Here is a 22,525-nt window from a genome sequence, read left to right as displayed (position 1 = left end):
GCTTAGTCAGCACAATCTTTACATCCACTGATTGTGTCTGATGGATGCCTGCAAGAGAGTTGGTGGATATCAGGGGGGCTGATGCCTGCTTAAGCTATTGCTTGCTACTGGTCAAGCTTGGATTGAGAGGGTCTTTGCTTTATAGACTTTAGGGGTAAAATACAATTCGCCTTGTGGACAGGTCTGTTGCCCCTGCCCCATTCTCTGCTGCCCACCTCAGATCTGTCCCCTTTGTTTTCCCCCAACCCTACCCATTAGGAGGGCTTAATTTAAAAACACACACATAGCAAAAAAGCACAGTTGCTGTGGCCTGCACCCACTATTCAAACTTCGAGATTCAGAATTCTGTAAACCACAAAGGTTTTGTGCCTGTGGTATGTTCTGGAATTTGAACTCACTGTATGTAGAAAGAGTCTGCTTTGTATTATTCTTTCATAGCATAGATTTATCATTCTGTATACTCTAATAATGTATTTCTATGGAAATCATTTACCTTGTGCAGCACAGCTAATCTTTTCTTAATCAAATTTTTAATAAAAAGTACGTGACAATCCTTCTCCATAAGTACAATGAGGGAAAGAAGTGCAAGTATATTTTTTCAGAAGGTTTCAGAGAACTGAATCATGTAAAGCACGAGTCTGAATGGATATGAAGGTACTCTTGACATCTGGTATTTATCTGGAAAAGGGCACATTTTCATCAAAATTTTAATATTCCACATGTAAGTTAAGAGTTCTTTATGGCTCTCTAGTTGCCATGTTTCTGCAAGCATGTACAGTATCTGTAAAGCTCCAGATAGGCTTGTTGTGACCTGCCCTTGGTTTAATGTTGCACTACGTATATGAGAAAATTCCGCATAACTTTGTTGCTTCCTAAGGATACTCAAAGGCTGTGTGTTTCCCTAGGAAATGATCTGCTATGTTTGCACTTTTTCTTCATGAACATAAAACTGTTGTCTCCCAAAACTGTGATGTCTGAAATGAGGTAGGTTCGATGTTAATGTTTAAAATCGGCCGGGCGCCATGACTCACGCCTGTAGTCCCAGCACTTTGGGAGGCTGAGATGGGCGGATCACGAGGTCAGGAAATAGAGACCATCCTGGCTAACACAGTGAAACCCCATCTCTACTAAAAATACAAAAAATTGGCCAGGCGTGGTAGCGCACGCCTGTAGTCCTGGCTGCTCAGGAGGCTGAGCCAGGAGAAACGCTTGAACCCGGGAGGCAGAGGTTGCAGTGAGCCGAGATCGCACCACTGCACTCCAGCCTGGGCAACAGAGCAAGACCCTGTCTCAAAAAAAAAAAATGGTTATTGAAAGGGGAAGGTGGTTGTTGTAGGTCATGATCCTCTGCCCCAGAAAAAAGTTGTTTTAAGAGTCTAAAGAGTTTAAATCTGTTGAAGTTAAAATTTAAAGTGGTGATTCTCTTTCCACTTTTCACTCTAGCCTGTTATTTTGGGGATGAGGAAGCTCTTCCTTTATGTATCAATCACTTTAAATAAATATCCAGTTCTATTTAAGTCATTTTTCTGGGTAGCCTTCAGCCCTGCAGGTGTGTAAATGCCATAGCTCTCAGCCCAAAGCACATCAGGGACTGAAGTGCGTAAATTTCATACTTCTGTAAATGTTGCTCTGTTATGAGTCACAATTGTCAGGATTTAAGAAAATACAATAAAAAGCTAGCTTTGAGGTTCCCGTTCTTCCTTTGGAATAACCACTGTGTTTCTTTGCCACATGAAAAGAAATGCACTCCATAATTGTTGTCTGTGTGTTGACTCACCTTTTTTGCCCCAGTGCACCTATTGGTGTAAAATGAGAGAATCATCAGACTGGAATGAATCTTGAGAGACTGCGGACCAAACTCCAAGGCAGGGCTGCACCCACATTATCCCAGAGAGATGAGACTCGCCCCCGTCTGGAAAGGTTTTCCGGGAGAGTAATTCCACAACCATCACTGTACCTTGTAAGACATAACAAGCTTCACTGTCAGGAAAGACATTTAGAGCAAGCCTGAATCCCTCATGCTGAAATGTAAACCCATTATCTCTTGCTGCATACCCTGGTGAGTCCCTGCAGTCTAAGAGTTCATCATATGCTTGGCAGCTAGTGCTAATTTGCCTTCATCCTCCTCAACTCTGAGCTAAATCATCCCATTTCAAATTTGTGATATTTTTCTGAGAGCCCAAAAGTAAGCTTTTTTTCTTTTTCTTTTTTTTTTTTTTAATAAATGATGCCCTGTGTTGTGGGTAATGGGAATGTTACATGTTCCACATTCCACGTTCGGATCTTACAGTCCTGCTTAGCCATCTCAGAGTGATGTTTGCATTTAAACTGTGTTATTACCCACACTGTTCCATGATGAGCATTTCAGAATTTTGACCTCACAGGGTAATTCATGTGGCGTTCTGAGGAAACACCCTCTGAATAACAGGCAAAAGCTTGCTCAACATTTTTTCCACCGCTGTACTTGGTCCCATGCCTAATGATGGTCAGTGTAAACTTGTTTAGCAGTGAGGCTTAGCTTTAAGAGTTTGGGTAAATTTTAGTTTCTGTATTGTTAAAGTGACAGTATTTCTAGTCACTGCCAGACTTAGACTTTCCTTTGATATTTTTATCTAGGTTGGAAATGTGTCATTCCTAAACAGCCTAGGAGTCTTTCATAGTTTCTTTGCTCACTGCCTTCTGCTTTCAGAAAACAAAATAAGGCAGCTTTAGGGAATTTTTCTGTTTGCCTTCTAGTGCTATGCTTACAAGGAGGTGGGGGAATGGTAGACATGACAAGAAAAACAAGGATTAGATGTCACTTCTTTTGCTGTGGCATGTTTGAAGTAATGATTAGGCTGGGCTTCATGAGCTTGGGAAAATATGCAGCCCTCCCGCCGCCCCCGCCCCCCCACCTCCCTTAATAAGCACAAGAGAAATTTAGTTTGCAAATGAATGTATGTATGTGATGGGGGCAGAAAGCAGTGTCATTCCCAAAAACGTGTGATGATGTGATGAAAGAAGACTTACTTCTAGGAAGCTGTGTGCTCTTTGTGATTACCCAAAAGCTCCCTACCTCCCTCAGCAACCAACTGTTTCTATTACCATTAGGTCTGGAACATAATATGGACTTATTGGGCGGTTACAGGTTGGAAGACCATGCCATTGGGTTGGGGGCGCCTACCATGTAGAGAAAGTCAGAAACAACCAATAAACATAAATCCCCAAAGGAACTTTTCTTTTATCAACCCATCCCTGTGCCCTCCTCTTTATTCTTCCCTGCTCTCTCTTTGAGGGTGTCACAGAGTCCCGGTAATGGCAGAAGGGTGGAGGAGAGTGCCTATTTGTAGGAGACCTTGCATTGTTCTTAGCTATCCCATCTGCAGTCCGTAATGCCACTACCACTGACATACGTTATTAATTTCAGAATTCACTCATGAAATTAAGGGGGCAAAAAAGGAGTAAGTCAGTTTGTAAGGGAGAGAACTGGCAAGACAATATGTGATAAAATGTTGGTGTTTCATGTAGGTCGGGAGAGAAACAGGGAGGCTTTTTATATTAAGATAATGCTGAGCTGTTACATACCTGTCTGAGTTACTACTATGCTGTGGTTTCTAGAGACAAAGTGGGAGGACAGACTGCTTTTGAGGGAGAAGCAGCTCCTCACAGGAAAAGAGCTGGAATGCTGTCAAGCTAGACTCAAACCACCGGGTTTCATTCTGGTCTGTGGTTGACTTGCATTGTGTTGGAGCTTTTATCTGCAATTCTAGCGTCTTTGATTTGGCAAGGGATTGCAAAACACTCACAGGCCCTGGCCAGGCTAGTGCTGGCAGATGGGGTGGGGCGCAAGAGGTGCACCAGCTTCGGTAGATGCATGGCTTACTTGCAGGAACAAGGTCTTTTTGGGTAGAACAGCGCCTTTTTGACTACAGAGTTCAGGCTGCCCTTTACCTGTACAGGGGAGCTTCTTCCCTCTGGTGCCGGGCACTGTCAAAGCAAGTGTGGGGATCCCACTGAAACTCCCTCTCATACCAGTGGCCTTTCCAATTTGAGCAGCACTGCTAGAAACCATCTGGTGCTGAGCGCCATCCAAGTCTGCAGTCTTGACTCCTCAGGCTCTCTCCCATAGCCCACACCAGATACGTGATCTCAAAATGTGTGACCCTGAATACCCATCGTAAATGTGACAGGTCAGCTTAGAAGTTTGTGGTTTCAAGTACTAGAAAACTGACTGTGCCTCAGTTTCCTTATCTGTGAAATGAGGTCATTGTAACACCTATCTCGGTTTACTGTGAGAATTTTATGAAAACTCTTGTAAAGTGATTGGCACGTAGGAAATGTGCTAGGCAGAATTCATCTGGAGTGTTGTGCTTTGTCCTGGCTACCATTTACCAAAAGGAAAATTGACATGCTAGGGGCCCCTGGGTGATCAAGGATTGTTCTGGAGGTTTGATGATTTAGAAAGGATGGTATTGATAGAGTGAATTATTTGGAGAGCTTGGAGTATAGAAGAGAGTTAATTTTATCCTACTTATGGAACTAGACCAATGGGACAAGTTACAAAGAGGCAATTTCAGAGTTGCTATGTAAGGTAACATTTGCAAATGCCAGTAGCTATCCAACAGTGAACAGCCTTGGCTGTCTGAGGAGCAGTCGAGCTTTTTATCACATAGACATAGTGACCACCTGCAGGGAACACTGTAGATAGGATTCTGGCACTGGTTGGACTATTGGATAAGAGGACAGTTAATTATCTTTCCAACTCCTAGATTTGAAAAATTGTTGGTTTATCTCTCTGAATACATTGGGAGCTTGTTGAGAGCAAGGACTACCTAATTATTTGTATTCTTCATAAGACTTTGGAAATAGGCCCAAGAAAACCTTAAAAATTATATAATTCTAATATATGTTTATTACAGAAAAAATACAATAAACCTAAGAAAGAAAATCATCTGCAATCACACTACACAGAGATAATCTGGGGATGCCGTTCGTATTTTGGTACACATATTTCTGGACTTCTTTCTAGTTAGATATTGTGGCCAAAAATAGTACTATATTAAAAATTGTTTTGCTTAAACTATTTTAAGTGTAGCTACACGCTCAAAAATGTCTGACAGATATTTGCAGGTGATACCATCTCATAGTGGTGGTGGAAAGAGGTAAGGATAATGTTCCTTTATCTGTATTATCTAATTTGCTAACTTTACCCCTTTAACAAATACTGTATGAAATTCTACCATGTGCCAGCCACAGTTCATCTTGTTCATGAGCTATTTCCCCAGCCTCTTGACATCCCTGCCTTCTTGGAACTCATAATTTTATGGGGGCAGTGAGTCAGTGAAAAAAAAAATGTTACGATATGATGTCAGGTCATAGTAAGCGTTATGAAAAAGAGGAGGAAAGAGATCAAGAGTGGATGGGGGAGAATGAATGGTCTGTGGGGGACAAATGGAAACCAGCGGGAAAGAATTTAGAAAATAAGTCGTACATGTGGGAAATAATGATTGCCAAATTAATTATATGTTTCTCTATATTTTGTTGACAACTTAGTATTCTATGCCTGTGACACAATTTATTCAAAAACTTACTTTTTAAATCGTTTTCTATCATGAATAGATTATCTTTGAGTATGTCCTTGCTTAAAATAACTTATTTGGTCCTCTCTTACATACTATTGAGATGCATTTTTATGGAAATTGATTTTGGGGTCACTATGTATGTCCCACTTGGTTCTCTACTGTCTCTTCCCTGAATGATAGGAGGACCCAGGAGGTGGAGGGTGCAGAGTGGGCCTGAGGCTACTCCAGTTTCCAGGCTGTTTAGGATGAATGTGTTTGCCTGCTTACCTGCTGGCCCAACCTGGGTGCAGGAAGCAGCTGATTCAATTACACATGTTGAAAGGCAGAGTCTAGATTACTATGATTAATATGATCTAGGCTCCAATGTGATGAATTGTTCTGATTGCTTAATCAGGACTTGTGAAAACGAGATGGGATAGTAATGTACCACTGTTTTCAAAGCCCAATTTTATTTTGACACTTTTCAGCAGGCAGATGCGGTGGCATATGATGATTGTGGTCAGTAAGATGGCAGTGGATCGGGGCACCGAGGTTGTAGCTTGTAATCCCAGTACTTTGGGAAGCTGAGGTGGGAGAGTCACTTGAGCCCAGGAGTTCGAGAGCAGCCTGGGCAATATGGTGTTTTGTTCCCATCTTTACGACAAGAACAAAATTAGTTGGATGTGGTGTTGCAGGACTGTGATCCCAGCTACTCGAGAGGCCGAGGTAGGAAGATTACCTGAGCCTGGGAGGTCGAGGCTGCAGTGAGTTGTGTTCTTGCCACTGCAGTCTAGCCTGGGTGATAGAGTGAGACCCTGTCTCAGGAAAAAAAAAAAAAAAGATTGCACTTATCACTGTGGCTAACACTGCCAGCTGACGTTGTGGTTAAGTGATTTGCCTGCAGTATTTCATCTAATCTTCTCAACTCAGAATGAGTGGGTGTTGTTCCCATTTTAAAGATGAGTAGACTGAGGCTTAGAAAAGTTAAACGAGTTACCCAAGGCTGAACTAACACTCAAGTCCAGGGTATTTTGTTTTTGCTTTGTGACAAAGCCTAGGTTCTTAACCACTAAACTGTTTTTCCCTGTTGTTTTCTTTCTGTCGAGTCTCTTTCCTATTTTCTTCCTTTTCTGGGAACAAAGTGATCTGGATTAGGACTACTGTTGGCTGGGTTAGAGTGATTTGGAAAGGAGAGAAGATTCAGACCTAAAAGCCTTTCCTTCTTTCTATCTAAACACACTGTTCTCTGAAGCAGTCAGCGGGGCACATCAGAGAGGGAACACGAAGCAGATTTGAAATGTGTCTCCTCTCTCCTTTCCTGGTGCTTTGGATTAGATGTACCAGCAAGCGGTAAATGGCCCATCCGTCAGCAGCCCTGTGGTGAGGCAAGACAAGTCAGGGCCTGTCCCTGAAACGGAGCATGCCGTGGCATCAAGCATTTTAAAACTGATTTTCTTTCAATGTAATAATGCATATTAAAGTATCTTTAAAAAGATGGGAATGCATTTTAAAATGATTGTATTGAATATCTAAATAGCTGACATCTTGGCTGACTCTTGTGCTTTAATTAAAAGTCTGGAAGCATGTGCCTTGAGTTTTATATAAACTCCATATGTGTATATGTTGGTAATTGTATGTATACATGTGTATGGGTGTGTGTAGACACACACACACACACACACACACACACACACACACACACATAAATCTAAACCTTCATTTGCTTTCCCAAAGAAAAAGTATTGTCCTTAATCCATTAAAATCTAGGGTCTCTTCAAAGCACTTTAGCCATTGCTGTAAAAATACTTAGGCCTTTACTGATCTGTGGAGTGTATTGACTGTTTCACCATTAAAGGTACTTGGTTTCTCTAGAATGAGGAATTCAATACCTGCTAAATTGGATCAATATAAAAATTTATGAACAATGTAGACCTTGTCAGAGAACTCTTTTACTCATGTTCATATAATTCTCTGTGGGAGTTTCCACCTGGGGGATCACATCAGTATTTAGCATGCACTGAAATATTCATGTCCTCTGATTAGCTGGATTTAATTGTTACATCTTCATCTCCTTCATGATGTGTCATTAGGATGCAACCCACCTTGAAATTTAAGTTGGTGCAGGCAGCTTATTGCAGTGTCTTTATTTTGTCTGTTTCTTTCCAAAAATGCTTGTATAGCCACATAATTTTGGTTTCTCTTGAAAATAAATACAAGTTAAGATTTGTTTTTAGTGGAAAATACTAGCTTATTTTTAATAGCTACTGTTGTCTTATAACATTTGTATAGGAAATTTTTACAAGGTATATAAAATATTCTTCTGTTTAGATTAATGTTTAAAGATCACAACACTTGAAGTAAACTTTCCTTCTCTGTACTCTTTAAGCAGCAAAGTTAGGTGTTTGTAAGGGCTTTTTTACCTATACTGCAATATTGTCCTCTTTTAATTTTCCCACATAGAATGTGGAAATAGCTGGAGATTAATTTTTCACTGATTCCTTCCTGGGTCTGATACCATCTCAGTGATCTTCTGTTTCTCAAAATGTTTAAAGTTTTAAAGAATGAATACCTCTCTCTTCTTCATTCTAATTGTGCTAATTCTGCTTTTCCCTCTTATCAGAATAACCCTCTGAGACCTTTTCTTCTCAACAGTTTCATGGGTATTTGCAAGGATCTCAGAAGTGCTATGATATTCTGTTGCAAAGCATGATACATGGTAGTTATGAACAAGACCATGGGGTTAGACAGTCCTGGGCTTTCATTCTAGGTCTGTTACTTACTAGCTTCACGAGTTACTTAACCTCTGAGTCTCAGTTCCTACCTCTTTAAATTGGAGATAACTACAATACCCATCTCAAGAAGCTATGTGAAGAATCGTTGAGAAAATGCATGTTATGTGCTGAGTATAGCAGTCTAGCACATAGCAAGCAGTCGTGTTGGCTAATATTATTGCCAGTAAAAATTATGAGGGGATTTATTTTCAGAGGAGCATATGTTTACAGATGGGATGGGATTGAGGGTCATCTTCAAAGCTGATTGTCAGTCTCAGACACCTCCCGGCCTTGGGAGCCATTTCCTAACCATTTATTTGAAGAATAGGAGGTGTGGCTTTAAGTGGGTCCTGGGGACCAGTTTGACAGCTTTCACAGTGAGTACCTGGTCCTGCTTTGTGATCTGGCACTGTTCCCTATATCAGCTATCCTTCACCGGGTAGGGTTAATTTTTCTTACATAAATGGTGTCCCAGTGCTGCCATGTTGAAGGTGCCTTCAAATTCTGTTTTGAGCAACCGAATTTCAAGGAGGTTTTAAGAAATAATTCAGGGGCCCTGAACTCTCAATGACATGATCAGGTAAAGTGAAAGATGAAAAGCTGCTGCTTTCCGAGTTGATCTAGGGCACACAAAACTGATTTACATGCAGTGAGACATCTTGTAGATTAAATGTAATGAGTTTTAAGTTTCAAGACTATGAATAGCTTTTCTTGAAATCCTACATAGCAAGTGCCCCTAGCTGGAATTCTAGCAATAAAGAGGAAAGTTTCAGTCCTAGAAGTGACTGAACAGGCCTGATGGTGTCCATCTAGCAGGGAACGCTACCCTTTACCAGACATTTTGTTCTTTATATATCTGAATTAGAATACCTTGGTGTGGAGTCTTGGAGGGGAAGCTGAATGAGGCTGTTTGTTCATGTCCAGATGTTTCTTACTGTCTCTAAGGATAGCTGGGACACACGCATTTTATTCACTACCTACGAGCTCTTGGATGGTCACTGGGAGAGATGTGGCCTCTGGACAGGGAACCAGGAAATCTGAATTTGATGAACCTTGAACTTCCCGTCTGAGTCTGTTTCATTTCTATACAATGAAGGAATTGGACTAGATGTTCTCAAATTCCCTTGCCAGTGGTAAGATGATGTGTGATTCTGAGAACTCCTTCCATTTTTAGGGAAAAGATCTTGGCTGAACAGTTCTGTATAGAGTGAAGCTTCCTTAAATGTTTAAGCTTAGCAGATTCTTTCTGGGACCCAGTGGACAAATAAAGTATGCAAAGCCCACAGTGCAGAACTCAGGTGCCTGGACAGGTGAACATGCCAGGCATGCACACTTACAGTTTTAAAACTAGAAGAATCTCACTGGGCGCGGTGGCTCATGCCTGTAATCCCAGCACTTTGGGAGGCCGAGGCAGGCGGATCATGAGGTCAAGAGATCGAGACCATCCTGGCCAACATAGTGAAACCCCGTCTCTACTAAAATATAAAAATTAGCTGGGCATGGTGGCACATGTCTGTAGTCCCAGCTACTCGGGAGGCTGAGGCAGGAGAATTGCTTGAACCCGAAAGGTGGAGGTTGCAGTGAGCCAAGATCGCGCCACTGCACTCCAGCTTGGCGCCTGGCGACAGAGCAAGACTCTGTCTAAAAAAAACCAACCAAACAAACAAAAAAACTAGAAGAATCTTAGGGATAATCTGATACAAACCCTTCTACAAAGTAGGAAAAGCACAGAAAGGACAAAGAGAGTCACCCAAATTCATAACCATGCTGAGTCCCAAGCTTCATCACAGCATTGGAGGACTTGCCCTGCCACCCTCCCTGCTCCCACCCAAAATCACATGGGTGCTGCCATAGTGAAAACTCTGACTCTGCTTCTCCCTGTCCCTAGCGCTGCCAGTGCACACACCTCGTCTCCACCCCACATCCACCCTCTCCACACACATAAATGGATATATGTGTGTTTACACATCCCTCGGGCAAGGGAGAGCTGTGGCATGTTCAATTGGAGGTGCCAGCGATGCACATGGTGGAGATTTGAGCATAGAGTGCTTGTGTGTCATTATCTCTGGTACTATTAGGTTGGCATAAAAGTAATTGTGGTTTTTGCCATTGCAATTGCTTTTGCACCAACCTAATATTTATGAGTTTCTTCAGTTGGGCTATTCTCTACCCCTCCTCTGTGCCTTGATTTCCTCATTTGCCAGAACGAGGTAATAATATCTATCTCACAGCATTGTGGTGGTTAAATAAGATATGGCATGTAGTGTGCCTAGCCAAAGCCCCTGATACCCGTAAGCACTCAGCAAACGGAACTATTAGAATTATTACTTTCATAATCACTGCCCAGTGGCCTGGAATTCTCAAGCATATTCCCAGATTTTGGCATTGGAATTTGACACTGCCTTTCCTCTGCAGCTGATGGAACAGGTAAAGTGTATGAAGCATGCAGTGTGGGACCTGCCAAAAACAGGTGTTCAGTGAAATTGAGTTGTTCTCATTTCTCCCTATTTAAGGAAGAGGTCACTGGATGAGAGAATTTGGCACTACCCATTGTCGTCACTAAAACATAAGCAGAAATTGTGCATACTTTGAATCTGGAAAGCGAGTGGCTCAGTTAGAAAGACAGAATAGTACAGTAATGCCCCCTTACCCATGGTGTCAGTCACGTGCAATCAACTGCGGTCTGAAAATATTAAGGGGAAAATACCAAAAATAAACAACTGGCAGTTTTGAAATTGTGTGCCGTTGTGAGTGGCCTGATGCACTCGCGTGCTGGGCTGCTTTGTCCGACCCGGGGAAACGCTCTTTCCTTTGTCCAGCTTATCCGCACTGACTGTGCTCCCCGCCCATTAGCCAGCTGGGTTATCACATCAAGTGCCATGGAATCACAGTGCTTGTGTTCAAGTCATATTTATTTTACATCATAATGGCCCGAAGCACAAGAGTAGCAATGCTGGCGTGTTGTTAATAATTGGTCTGTTCTATTAACTATTATGAATCTCTTACTGTGACCAGTTTATGAATTAAACTTTATCATAGCTTTGTATGTATAGGAAAAAACATAGTGTATATAGAGTTCAGTACTAACTGAGGTTTCAGGCGTCCACTGCAGGTCTTGGAGCAGATCTCCCTCCGTTAAGCAGGGGACCCCTGTAACTCCTGTCGTGACTCAGTGAGAAGGAGATAGAGGCATGCTGGCGGTGAGTGTTAATGAGCACCTCAAGTAGCCAGACCAAGTTAAAAGAAAGAAAGAGCAAGTACAGTTCCCCCAGATGAACTCACCTCCCAACAAAGCAGGGAAGACTGGTCCAGCCCTCAGCCCCGTGAAGTGCCTCAGCAGCACGAGGTGCCTGTATCTGGATAGGGACTGTGGGGATGAACTCATTCCTCTGCCTCAGCTGTGGCTACAGAAACCTTTGGGCCCTCTGAAGACAGTGCTGTTCAAAGTGCAGACTGAAGTCCCAGAAAGATGAATCTAGGCTCTCTACCATTTTATTCAAATGCTGCATTCGTTTTACCTACTGTGCTTCATGGGAAAAATAGTTGTCCCTCAGCAAATCGGGAATCACAGCTTCCCCTTAGGCCACAAAGTCGTGGCGGGATGAAGGTCAGAGGAGCTGATGCCTGGAGAGTGCCATGTGCACTGGGTGGTGCAGGCCTGTCTGCTGTGTTTATTGCCAGTGGTAGCAAAATGCAGAAGCACCTAATAACCAGAAATACACAGTGACGCTCCTGTAGGGGCTCTTAGCAGAGTCATTGGACTGCAGAGTTCAAGGGCACCTTATGAAGTGTGAAGCCTTTTGTCGCACAGCAGATATGTAATGAAAAGATGTCTATCCACTTAGCACAGAAGAACCCCTGGGAGAGAGTGTCATGAGGGCACTGCTCATTTCTCACCTGGGCCCTGGGGGGCTGGACACCTTTCCTCTTAGAGGCTAAGAGGCCCTGTCCTTACAGTCAGTTGAACAGTGAAATTTTTTTTACTCGAGTTATGTTTTATCCAAAAATAACCATTTTTGACAGTTAGCTTGCAGCCAAATGTCCAGGTGGTTTAGTTTCATTTGGATACACAGTGTAAAATGAATGTAAATCAGGGCTCAAAACAGCCTAGGGAATTAGGGCTTTTTATCTCCAGAAATGTGAGGAATGTATGGATCTATATTCCTTCATGCGCTAGACCCAGATTTGTATAGGAAGTGTCAGGGTCCTATCCAACCTCGTTTAGGCCTCGTGTTAAAATTTCACTGAGAATTAAGGGCCCTGGCTGTCAGCTCCTTAAGCCTTAGGATTTCAGCAGAATCAGGCAAAGCATCTATCGTCTTCTTAGTCCTGTGCTATCTACCAGGCAATATACTTCTCCAGGACAGGACTGTTTTACTCCTCGGAGTGTCCCTAGCACCTCTGATGGGGCTTGGTCCGCCTGAGAAGGTTATTGACTTGAAACAAACCCATTTGTTGAGTGCTTATGTGATTCCAGCCACCTTGATAGTCACTTTCAGAATGCCATCTCATTTGTCTTGACACAGCCTTACAATGAAAGAGATTAAATTGTGCAAAGATAGTCCACCAACAAGTGGCATAGATAAGATTTGAACCCAGGTTTATCTGATTCTGTGAATTAGGGTTAGATCAGCGTCATTTGCCAGGAACACTCAACATACATCGCTTTATACAACAGAGGTTTATTTCTAGCAGTTACGTAACTGAAGTCTGGGTTTAGACAGTCCACTGGTGGGGTGGCTCCACAAAGTTGCTAGGGACTCAGGCACCTTTCCGCCCCCTAGAATCTCAGCTTAATGGCACAAGATGGCTGTTAGAGCTCCATCCATCACATAAGACACCAAGCAGCAAGGATGGATGACAGGAAAAAGGGTGTGGCCTCTCAAAAAGATTTTCCCATACCTCTCACAGTGTTTCTGCTTACATTGCATTGGCCAGAACTTTGTCACATGGCTATACCTTGCTTCACCTGCACTGAAGGATGGGAACTGGGATATTTTAGCTGAGCAGCAATATGACCAGCTAAAAATCAGCATCTGACTCCTAAGGAGGAAGAGAAATATGTATTGAGGAAGACACTAGCACAGCTTCCAAACAGCATGTATTTTCTTTCTCTTTGGTTCATGGAACATTTTCTTTTCATCATACTTCATAGTTCATACGTCTGAATCTCCCACTCAAGTTAGAGGCCATTTCAGAGACCAGAATATGATTAAAGGGATTCCAAAAATTGGCATAAATATAATTTCCTATTTATACATACTTGACAATTTTGGTTGCTGTAGTACATTTATCTTTCCAAGATTTAAACCCACTTTCAGTCCTTTTAAAAATTACCCGAAGGCACTCTCCTACACTGGTGCTGGGAATTTAAATCAGGACAACCGTTATGGAAAATCGTGTGGAGGTTTCTCAAAAAACCTAAAAATAGAACTATGATATGATCTAATCCCACTACTGGGTATTTGTCCAAAGGAAAGAAAATCAGCATGTTAAAGGAACACCTGTATTTCCATGTGTATTGCAGTATTGTTGACAATAGCCAAGATACAGAGTTGACCTAAGTGCCCATCAACAGATGAATGGATATAGAGAATGTGGTACATATGCACAGTGGAATATTATTCAGCCTTAATATTAAGAATGAAATCCTGCCATTTGTAGCAATGTGGACAGAATTGGTGGTCATTATGTTAAGTGAAATAAGCCAGGCATAGAAAGACAAATATCACATGTTCTTACTCATATGTGGAAGCCAAAAAAGTTGATCTCGCAGAGATAGAGAATAGAATGATACCAGAGGCAGGGAAGAATGTGAGGGTAGTGGGGAGGGATGAGGACAGGCTGGTTAATGGGTACAACATGCAGTTAGAAGAAATAAGTCTGGCTGTTTGGTAGCACAGTAGGATGACTATAGCTGGCAATAATGTATATTTCAGAATACCTGGAATAGATTTGAAATGTTACTAGCATGAAGAAATGAAAAATGTTTGCAGTGGTGGTGATTTTAAATATCCTGATTTGATCATTACACATTGTATGCATGCATGCATCTGAATATCACATGTACCCCATAAATATGTGTAAATATTATCTGTCAGTAAAAAAGTTGTAACTGCCCAGAAGGACCACTAAACTAATTTTTTCATGCTTGCCTACACACAACGATACAAGTTCCCTCATGTAGAATCACTCACAAACACTCTAGCTTTTGAATTTGCAGGGGTGCCACCCACTCTGCCAGAGGCAGGTGAAACCCCAAAAGAAGGGAAGTTATGTCCGTTTTTGATAACTGAGTTGGTAATGAAGGGGGACAGGGAGAGCCATTGAACTCAAAAGCACAGAGATTGAGTGTCCAGCACTCAGACTTGTCGTGGGAAGCCCATTCCTCTCCTCTCCTGCTCAGTCCAGGAGGTCAGGGGGTGGACTGTCAGCTGATTCTAGGCGGTGTGGCTTGTGGCTCATAGGTACTTCCCACACTCCACCTCCTGTGCTCTCTGGTTGTAGCCTCTGCCAAGCAATTGTCAGTAACAGCAAGAGACATGTTTTATTCTACCTCATTGTTACAGTTTTTCCTTCTCTCAGAAGAGCAGGTGAACAGACAGACTGCAGCAAGGAAGCAGAATAACCCTGTATGATATTTATGCTGCAGCCTGCATGCCCGGAAAACAGTCACTTTATTTTATTGCATCTTTAATATAAAAATAACTTCTTTTAGGAAAAAATGCTCCTTAAACAAAAAGTACTCAAGCAAAAACAGTTTAAAACCACCCAAAGCCCCTCACTAACACACGAGAATACTCTTTGAGGTTTATTTTTCTGTCATATTTTCATTACTTTTACAATCAGAGAAGATACGTTAAGTAAAATTCTTAGCCAAGTAAAAAACTGAAAACTTCTGTCATGTACAACATCATAGAGTCAGAAAAGAGTCCTGTGGCTTGGCCTGGTGCTCAGCTGACCGTGAGACCTTGAGTAAGCAAGTCAGTCTGTGGATTTCAGATCCTCACCTGCAGTTATGGAGTGGGGGACATTGGTACCAAAGTTATTTTCCCCACTCAGACATCTGTGATGATGGGATGAAACAGACTGTGAAATGTATGTGGGGTCACAGAGCTGACATCGAGTCCAGATGTTTCTTATTGCGGGGTCTGTAGATAGATTCCAGAGTGGGTCATCACCATAATTGGGTGCAAAATATGCACGCATCCCAAACTCATCTCTGCCCTGGGAGAAGGGTTCATTGCATTCACGAGATTCTCAAGGAATCTGTTCTTACCTCATAGATAGGCACCTTCCATCCAAAGAAGTGAAGGGACTTGCCCCCAGTGGGTATCTGACCGCTCTTCCTGGAAGTCTGGAGAGCTGGTAGGCTGGAAGGTATTATCACTCCAAACCCGGTGCTCTCCCCAAGAGCAGTGACCCATCCTGGACCCCTCTTCCAAGTCTGTGATGGAAGTAAGTACTCTGTCTGTCTCCATCTGGTTCAGTTCATGGAGTCTGTGGGGGAGTATGCAGCATTCTCTCAGCTTTTCCCTCCGGGCCTCCCCGAATCCCTTTAAGCAACCTTTTTCCCCGGAAGTAGAAGAGGAGGTGTAATGAGGAAGAGAAGCAAGACTAGGCTCACAGAACTGGGATCCTTATTCCCATTCCTCAATTTCTTAAAGAACATGTCAGCTCTCAAGTATTTTATCCTTCTCACCGGAGGTGAGGTGGCAAATCCTCTCTCAAGACTTTGTATAATAGCATAAAGTGCCACAGTGTCGGATGCTGAAGGAAAATCCTCAGATTGATAGTTCACAGGCTGAGGGGGCAACCAGCTGTCAAAGGGAGTGGATTTGTTCCCTCTGCACCCAACAAAACAATCTCCAAAAGATTATACAATGGGAACACTGTGGTATTTGTGCTGAGAAGTCGTCACACAAAATGTTGTATCTGAAACCTACAGTGACCTTTTCCAAGCGGCCTTAGCCCTACATCAGAAGACAAATACTGCCAGTTTGCTTGACATTTTCTTTTTTTAATTTTAAGCATTCCTGATTTCAAATCGGCTATTGATCTGTTGGTGTGCTGCTCCAATGCAATTAAGTGAAGTCACATTTACTTCTGTTAGAGTCTAACAAAAACAACTGCTTTGAAACCCCACACCCTCCCCTGTATCTGCTTCTCCCTCACTCACCACCCACCCCTACCCTCTCCCCGAAGTCTGTCAGCCAACATGCTGTGTGTGGAGGGCAGGTTGCAGAAAAGCTCATTTTTCTAAGCCTCAAATGAGAATCTTCGAAGTTGAGTTATGTACCATCATCCTGTGTCCGTCTTTAAAGGTCAAATGTATTTGCTTACTTCTTACTTTAAATCCTTCTTGGCAGAGGCTACAGAAAGCCTAGAAAGACAGGGGATGGTTTGTTCTGATTCCAGTTGTTCACCCAAATGAAGTATGGAATTCAGCCAGGGGATGTTCTCAGCTCCACCTAGAATGGAAGCTTTCAAGGTTTCAAAGGAAGTTTCAGGGTGTTGCTGGGACCAGTGTGTTGAGCAGATCTTAAAAATAGTTCCATCCATCAGCCTGAAAAGTCAAAGAAGGGACATGTGTGGTGGGTGTGTGTGTAGCCAAAGCCCAGCCTTTAGAACTTGAACAGATTGAGGTTCTGGATGTATGTGGGCTTCTTGTTAATCTGTTGAAGAGCGTTCTTTCTAACTCCTGTTAACCCAGAGAACTGGCTGGGGAAAGAGATCTCAGTTGATTGTTAGTTTGTCTTTTCTCAGCATCATTTGTCAGAGTTCTGGTGCTGCTCCTGAAAGAGGGCCTGCTAGCATATAAGAAGCATCTGTCTGGCCAGTACAGCTTCTCGGGGGAAGCGGGGAGGCAAAGAAGAAGCAAGAACCAACAAGAAAATAAAGGGGCCAACTGTACAAGACCATTTAAAAATCAGCTCTGCCACTTGTTTTTAATGCTCAGTCCCTGTCTGCCTGTGATACATGCCATTTAGATGACTGAATTCCAAAAGACCAATTCAGCTTTTGTGTTTTCCAAAGGTGAAAATTTATATGGTTCTGCCTTTTCTTTCCTCTCATGATTCGAGTCAGGCCGTTCCACTTCAGCTGTCAGGCTCTCCTCACAGAGTAACTTGGGGAAAGCCATTGGAAAGAAGTTTTGTTCTCTGGCCTGATTATAGCATCCAAAATTAGGTCCCAGGGCCCACACATAATATTTAGGGTGACCATATAACCCAGCTCGCTGGTAACACACCTGATTTATGTCTTTTGTCCTCAAGATTCATAACACTTACCTTCATTTTCAAAAGTGTTGCTTTTTGGATGATAGTTTTTTAATGCGGTTATGCTAGTTGTGGGAATGAAGGGAAGGAACGCATCTCTGCTTCGGTACTCTAATGTCTTCCTTTCTGTCACCACAGCTCCATTCGGCAGCCCTGGCATCACTAAAGGGAGATATAGTGGAGCTTAATAAACGTCTCCAGCAAACAGAGAGGGAACGGGACCTTCTGGAAAAGAAATTGGCCAAGGCACAGGTAAGGGATCTGGAAAGGTTTTTTTTTTTCCTTTAAAAAACAAAACCAACCAAACGAAAAAACCTTAATTTTAAGATAAAACGTGGGTATAGAAATTTCAACAAAACAAATTACAGCTTTGGCAGCAAATACTCTGTCTTAGTCTGCTCTGGCTGCTGTAACAAATACCATAGATTTGTGGCTTAAACAATATTTATTTCTCACGGTTCCAGAAGCTACGAAGTCCAGGGTGCCTATCAAGGGATCCCTTCCAGATGGCTACCTTTTTTTTTTTTTTGAGACAGGGTCTTGCTCTGTCACCCAAGCTGGAGTGCAGTGGCACAATCATGGCTCACTGCAGCCTCAACCTCCCAGGCTCAAGCAGTCCTCACACCACAGCCTCCCAAGTAGCTGGGACTACCAGCTAATTTTTTGTATTTTCTGTAGATTGGGGTTTTGCCATATTGTCCAGTCTGGTCTTGAACTGCTGAGCTCAAGCGATCCTCTTGCCTTGGCCTTCTGAAGTTCTGGGATTTCAGGCATGAGCCATCGTGCATAGCCTTTTAATTACCTTGTTAATATTAATTTTCTTCCCTTGCTTTGGTTTTTCAAGGACTTCTATTATTTGTATATTAGATCGTCTTTATCTGTTACTAGCTTAAATATTTTATATCTCTTTAAAATTATTTCTCTCTTCTGTTTCTCTTGGGATGTTATATGTTGTTTTTAGCCTTTCTTTTTTGCCTTCTAGTATAGTCATTTCTGAAAAACATTTTCAATCTATTTCAGATTATTTTCTCACTTCTAAATTTCTCTGATTCCTAATTATGTTCTTTTCTGTCTCATGTCTTTTAGTTTTTGAAATAGTAGGCTATTTGGAGTGTTTTTGTTTGGGGGATTTTGTTTGTTTTTGGTCTGTGTTGTGGCATGCTTTTATGGTTTATAAGGATGTTCTGACCTTATTTTGTATAACTTAGTATGGAATTTGATGTCAGTATTTTTCTGTTTTTCATTTTCATATGAAAAATAATTTCCTTGAACTTTCAGGAGACAGGGTTTAAAATGGCTTTCTAAAGTATTTTGAACTTATCCTTCTGTTGTTTTCTTGTTGTCAAAAATGGTAGCCTACTTTCTGTCACTCTCTGGCTCTGTTCCTTTTACCTGCTTTTATCTGGATCTTTTCTTTCCTTTGTCACTGTAATTCCCATCCTGTTCAATTTTATTTCCACTCCCAGCAGTTTCTCTTCCTGGAAGGGAGCCCTGAGGGCAGTCTCCAAAGTTCACAGGTACTAGCCTGCTGTAGCCTCTTCAGATCTTACTGTGGGCCCCCTGCACTTACTCTTTGGTCAGGCAAAACTCCTCCTAGTTTTAGCTATTATTCCCCAATTGGGCATTCTTACATTCCTGTGAATACCGTTTGGTTTTTTAGGAGTTTTTCAAGTTCTCAGATACATCAACCTTGTTTCCCTCTGATTCTCGCCATGGTGGTGCCACTCAGATCTTATGGATGATGTTGGCTTCTTACCTGCTTGTATTTTCTTGTTCTCGGGCATACCTTGCTCCAGGCTTTGGGCTCTACTGTGTAGCTGCTTTGTTTATTTTTATGTGAGAATTCAGAGAAATTTAAAAACCAGGCTTCTATAGCCTTCCAGAATGACCTATGGAAATTTTTTTAAAACTTGCATGTCTCATAATCAAAGATTGTTTGAGCAGAAGGAAAAGATTCTCTGTACTTAAGATCATCCACTTTCACATTCGTTGGGCATCTGAGGAAGATTATCTTGATTACCCAAAGATAAATGAATAGCTCAGCAAGGCCACCAGTGCCTTTTCTTACTATAGGGTGTTATACATGACAAAAATTTTCAGTTTTTACTTAGATGAAAATGTTACTTAAAATATTTTCCTTCTGATTATAAAAGTAATAAAATAGTGATAGAAAAAACTAGAAAGCATTAGAATATTTCAGTGGTAATCTCTGAACTGAAACTTTTTTAGTGCTTTTTTTGTTTTACAGTGTTTTTTAAGAGAAAATTGTTATTTTTGTATTTTAAAACAACAACTAAATGGTGGTGAGTATGTTTTCTATTTTACACCCACCCAAAGTCAACCATCATTAGCAATTCTCATTGATGAGAATTTGTTTTAAAAAAGAAAATTGTAAATGTGTTTAATTGGAAGCTGGTATGTTCAATAGTCTTGGATTTTAAAAAGGGACCAGGAAGGTATTTATTAAAATTTAAGCCCACAAAGACAGCTTATACAGAGGATGGTAAGAGGATAATAGAATTTTTTTTCTCTGCTAAGTCAAGGATTGATTCAGCTCTTTTTTTCACTTACGGTCAAGCCATCCTCATGAAATAGCTTTTGATGACTGATTTTACCCCGATGATGATGGTCACATCATAGAACCATTTATTAACTCTCTTATTTGCGTTCTTAGGCGAAATAGATTTAAAAATTACTCTCTGCTCTTCTCACTGGAAATTTCTTCCCAATTCATATACTGGAACCTAGGAAAGAGAATATGAAAAAAATGTCAGACTTACCATCTCATATCTTTAAAAAGATGAAATTTATGCAAGAAAAAAATAAGAACAATGAAATGACTGTGCCATTTTCTGTGTTATATGCTATGGTAAAAGATTCATGTTTGAGGCTTTACCAGATTGTGGAAGAGCAAATTCATGTGTAAATTTATGCTATGTGGCTCTAGTAAGTTTTACCAGCTCTCTAAATATTGTAGTGCTATGATTAAAATGTAAATGGTGGTTATGTTCAACAGGCATTACCAAGAGAGCTGCAACATCTGTTGAATAATGATTAATGGTGACACTGGAACTGGTTGAATAAAAGAAGGTTTCTTATATATGCTCATGACGTCAGCTTGTAGGTAGAGTTTTGAGAACAGTGGTATGAAGGGAAGAGCCCAATATCAATATGATGGAGATGACGTACTGCTTCTACATTAATTTTCTATTGCTGTGTAATAAATTGCCATGAACTTACTGGCTGAAAACAGCACACTCCTATCTTCCCAAATGGAACAGGGCACAGACATGCACCAACATTCTACAGCCCGGCAGGGACTGAGCCTGTGGGAAACTGGCTAAGATCATATATAGTCCTGATTTGATGCTTTTAGCATATTTGCTATTTATTTAGTACCAACAGTTATTTTAAATTACTGCATTTTTAAGGGCTTCAGAAGGAACTATATCAAACAAGCTTATGAACCCGTTTAAAATCGGTGAGCAGTAATGTGGAACACTTTCTATTTCTAAGCTGTTTATCTTTGGAAAGCAAGTCTCCTGAATTTTCTACCTCTTGACTTTCGGGAAGAGAACACACACAGTTTTCCTTAAGTGGAAAGGAGAGAGTGTTTTCTTCTTCCCTTGTTTTCTGAGATAACGTTTCTGAGATGTAGTTGGCATGTATTTTCTTTGTTAGGGTCACCCCATTCCATTCCTTTCCTATTCGTTTATACTTCTCTTTGGTAAACTACTCCCGCTGCTCTGCTCCTTAATGGCATTTCCACTTGTCCTGGTGCCTCTTTGTTTAGCCAGCCCACCTTCCCCTTAGCAAGGGAATCTGGGCAAGAGCTTAAGAGTGAGGGTGGAAACACCCCAAATAGTGTTAGTTGTGACAAATCCTGTGTGACCTTGAGAGGGTAACAACACTCATTAGCATGTTTTAAAAGGGAGTGGTACTAACCTGCATCACAGGATGGTTGAGAGGGTTAACAAATTAATGATGGCTTTGCATTGTCCAAGAACCTAGTTCGTAATGCTCTTAGATTTGACAGCTGACAGTAATGTGATGATTAAAGATCAGTGGCCTCGGTGGAGTAAGATAAAACCTGGTGAAGAACATTAACAAAACCATAAAGCTGCTTAGCGTCACCACACTGCACAGGATTTTTCCAACAGGGGCTCAAGTTCTCAGGCCAGACTGTCTCAAGGCTGACTCAGGGCTTTATCCCTGGATTGCACCACAGCAGGGATGAGCCTAAAGGATTTTGTTCTCCGTGGTTGAAATGACGATGTTGTTTGTTTTTATTACACATTTTTGCATATAGGCAATTTCACCGATTTATGTGACTAGACACAAGTATTTATATGAATTTTTAATTTGCCTCATCATCATGACAGGAAAGCTAAGATCTCAAGAAGAAACTCAGGGTATGTATTAAATGCCAGATGAAATTTGGGAAAAACAAAATTACATCATATCCAATCTCAATCATTTTTTTCTTTTCCTTTCAAACTGAAAATCTGTAGTTGTGAGACAAATCTAGACTCCTAATTATATTGACCTCCAGAAATTAATGGCAGGCAAGACATTGCAACCACAGGCTTTCTGGCTTTGTGGCACTGTACCTTCAGTCAAAAATTGAATATGGGCTAGGAGGAGGGAGAACCCTGGATGCAATTACCTATAATGATAGAAAAAAAAATAGTAGCATGTTATTTGAGACCCTTTTTTATTTTATTCAGCTGAAATTGTATGGGGTGCTTCTGTCCAGTAGAGAGAAGAAAATAATCTCTAACTTATAAATTGTAGTAGAAGAAACTGCCTTTGGTCCCAGAGGCTGCTAAGTAAATTATCACTGAATAATTGACTTTGGAAGCTAAAGCTGGCTTGTTGGAAGCTGGAGAGACTTTGAATTCCCTGTTTTACACCTCCTTGTGTCTCCTTTTCTGTT

General features: G+C 41.4%; 1 protein-coding gene across 2 annotated transcripts in view; it reads left to right on the top strand.

Moving 5' to 3' along the window:
* Positions 1-22,525, top strand: part of MCC (MCC regulator of WNT signaling pathway) — a 461,802-nt gene that overhangs the window by 320,253 nt on the left and 119,024 nt on the right. For both annotated transcript variants that reach the window (XM_012470094.3, XM_012470095.3), the window contains one exon: positions 17,728-17,841. In XM_012470094.3, the coding sequence (XP_012325517.1) occupies positions 17,728-17,841 (114 nt within the window). The remainder of the gene's footprint in view (positions 1-17,727; positions 17,842-22,525) is intronic.

This window comes from Aotus nancymaae, unplaced genomic scaffold (genome assembly GCF_030222135.1).
Source record: "Aotus nancymaae isolate 86718 unplaced genomic scaffold, 86718_ANA_hifiasm-v0.15.2.pri h1tg000014l, whole genome shotgun sequence".
In the NCBI taxonomy this organism is placed as follows: domain Eukaryota; kingdom Metazoa; phylum Chordata; class Mammalia; order Primates; family Aotidae; genus Aotus; species Aotus nancymaae.
The sequence above is the reverse complement of the archived record's forward strand: the minus strand, read 5'-3'. Positions and strand labels throughout refer to the sequence as shown.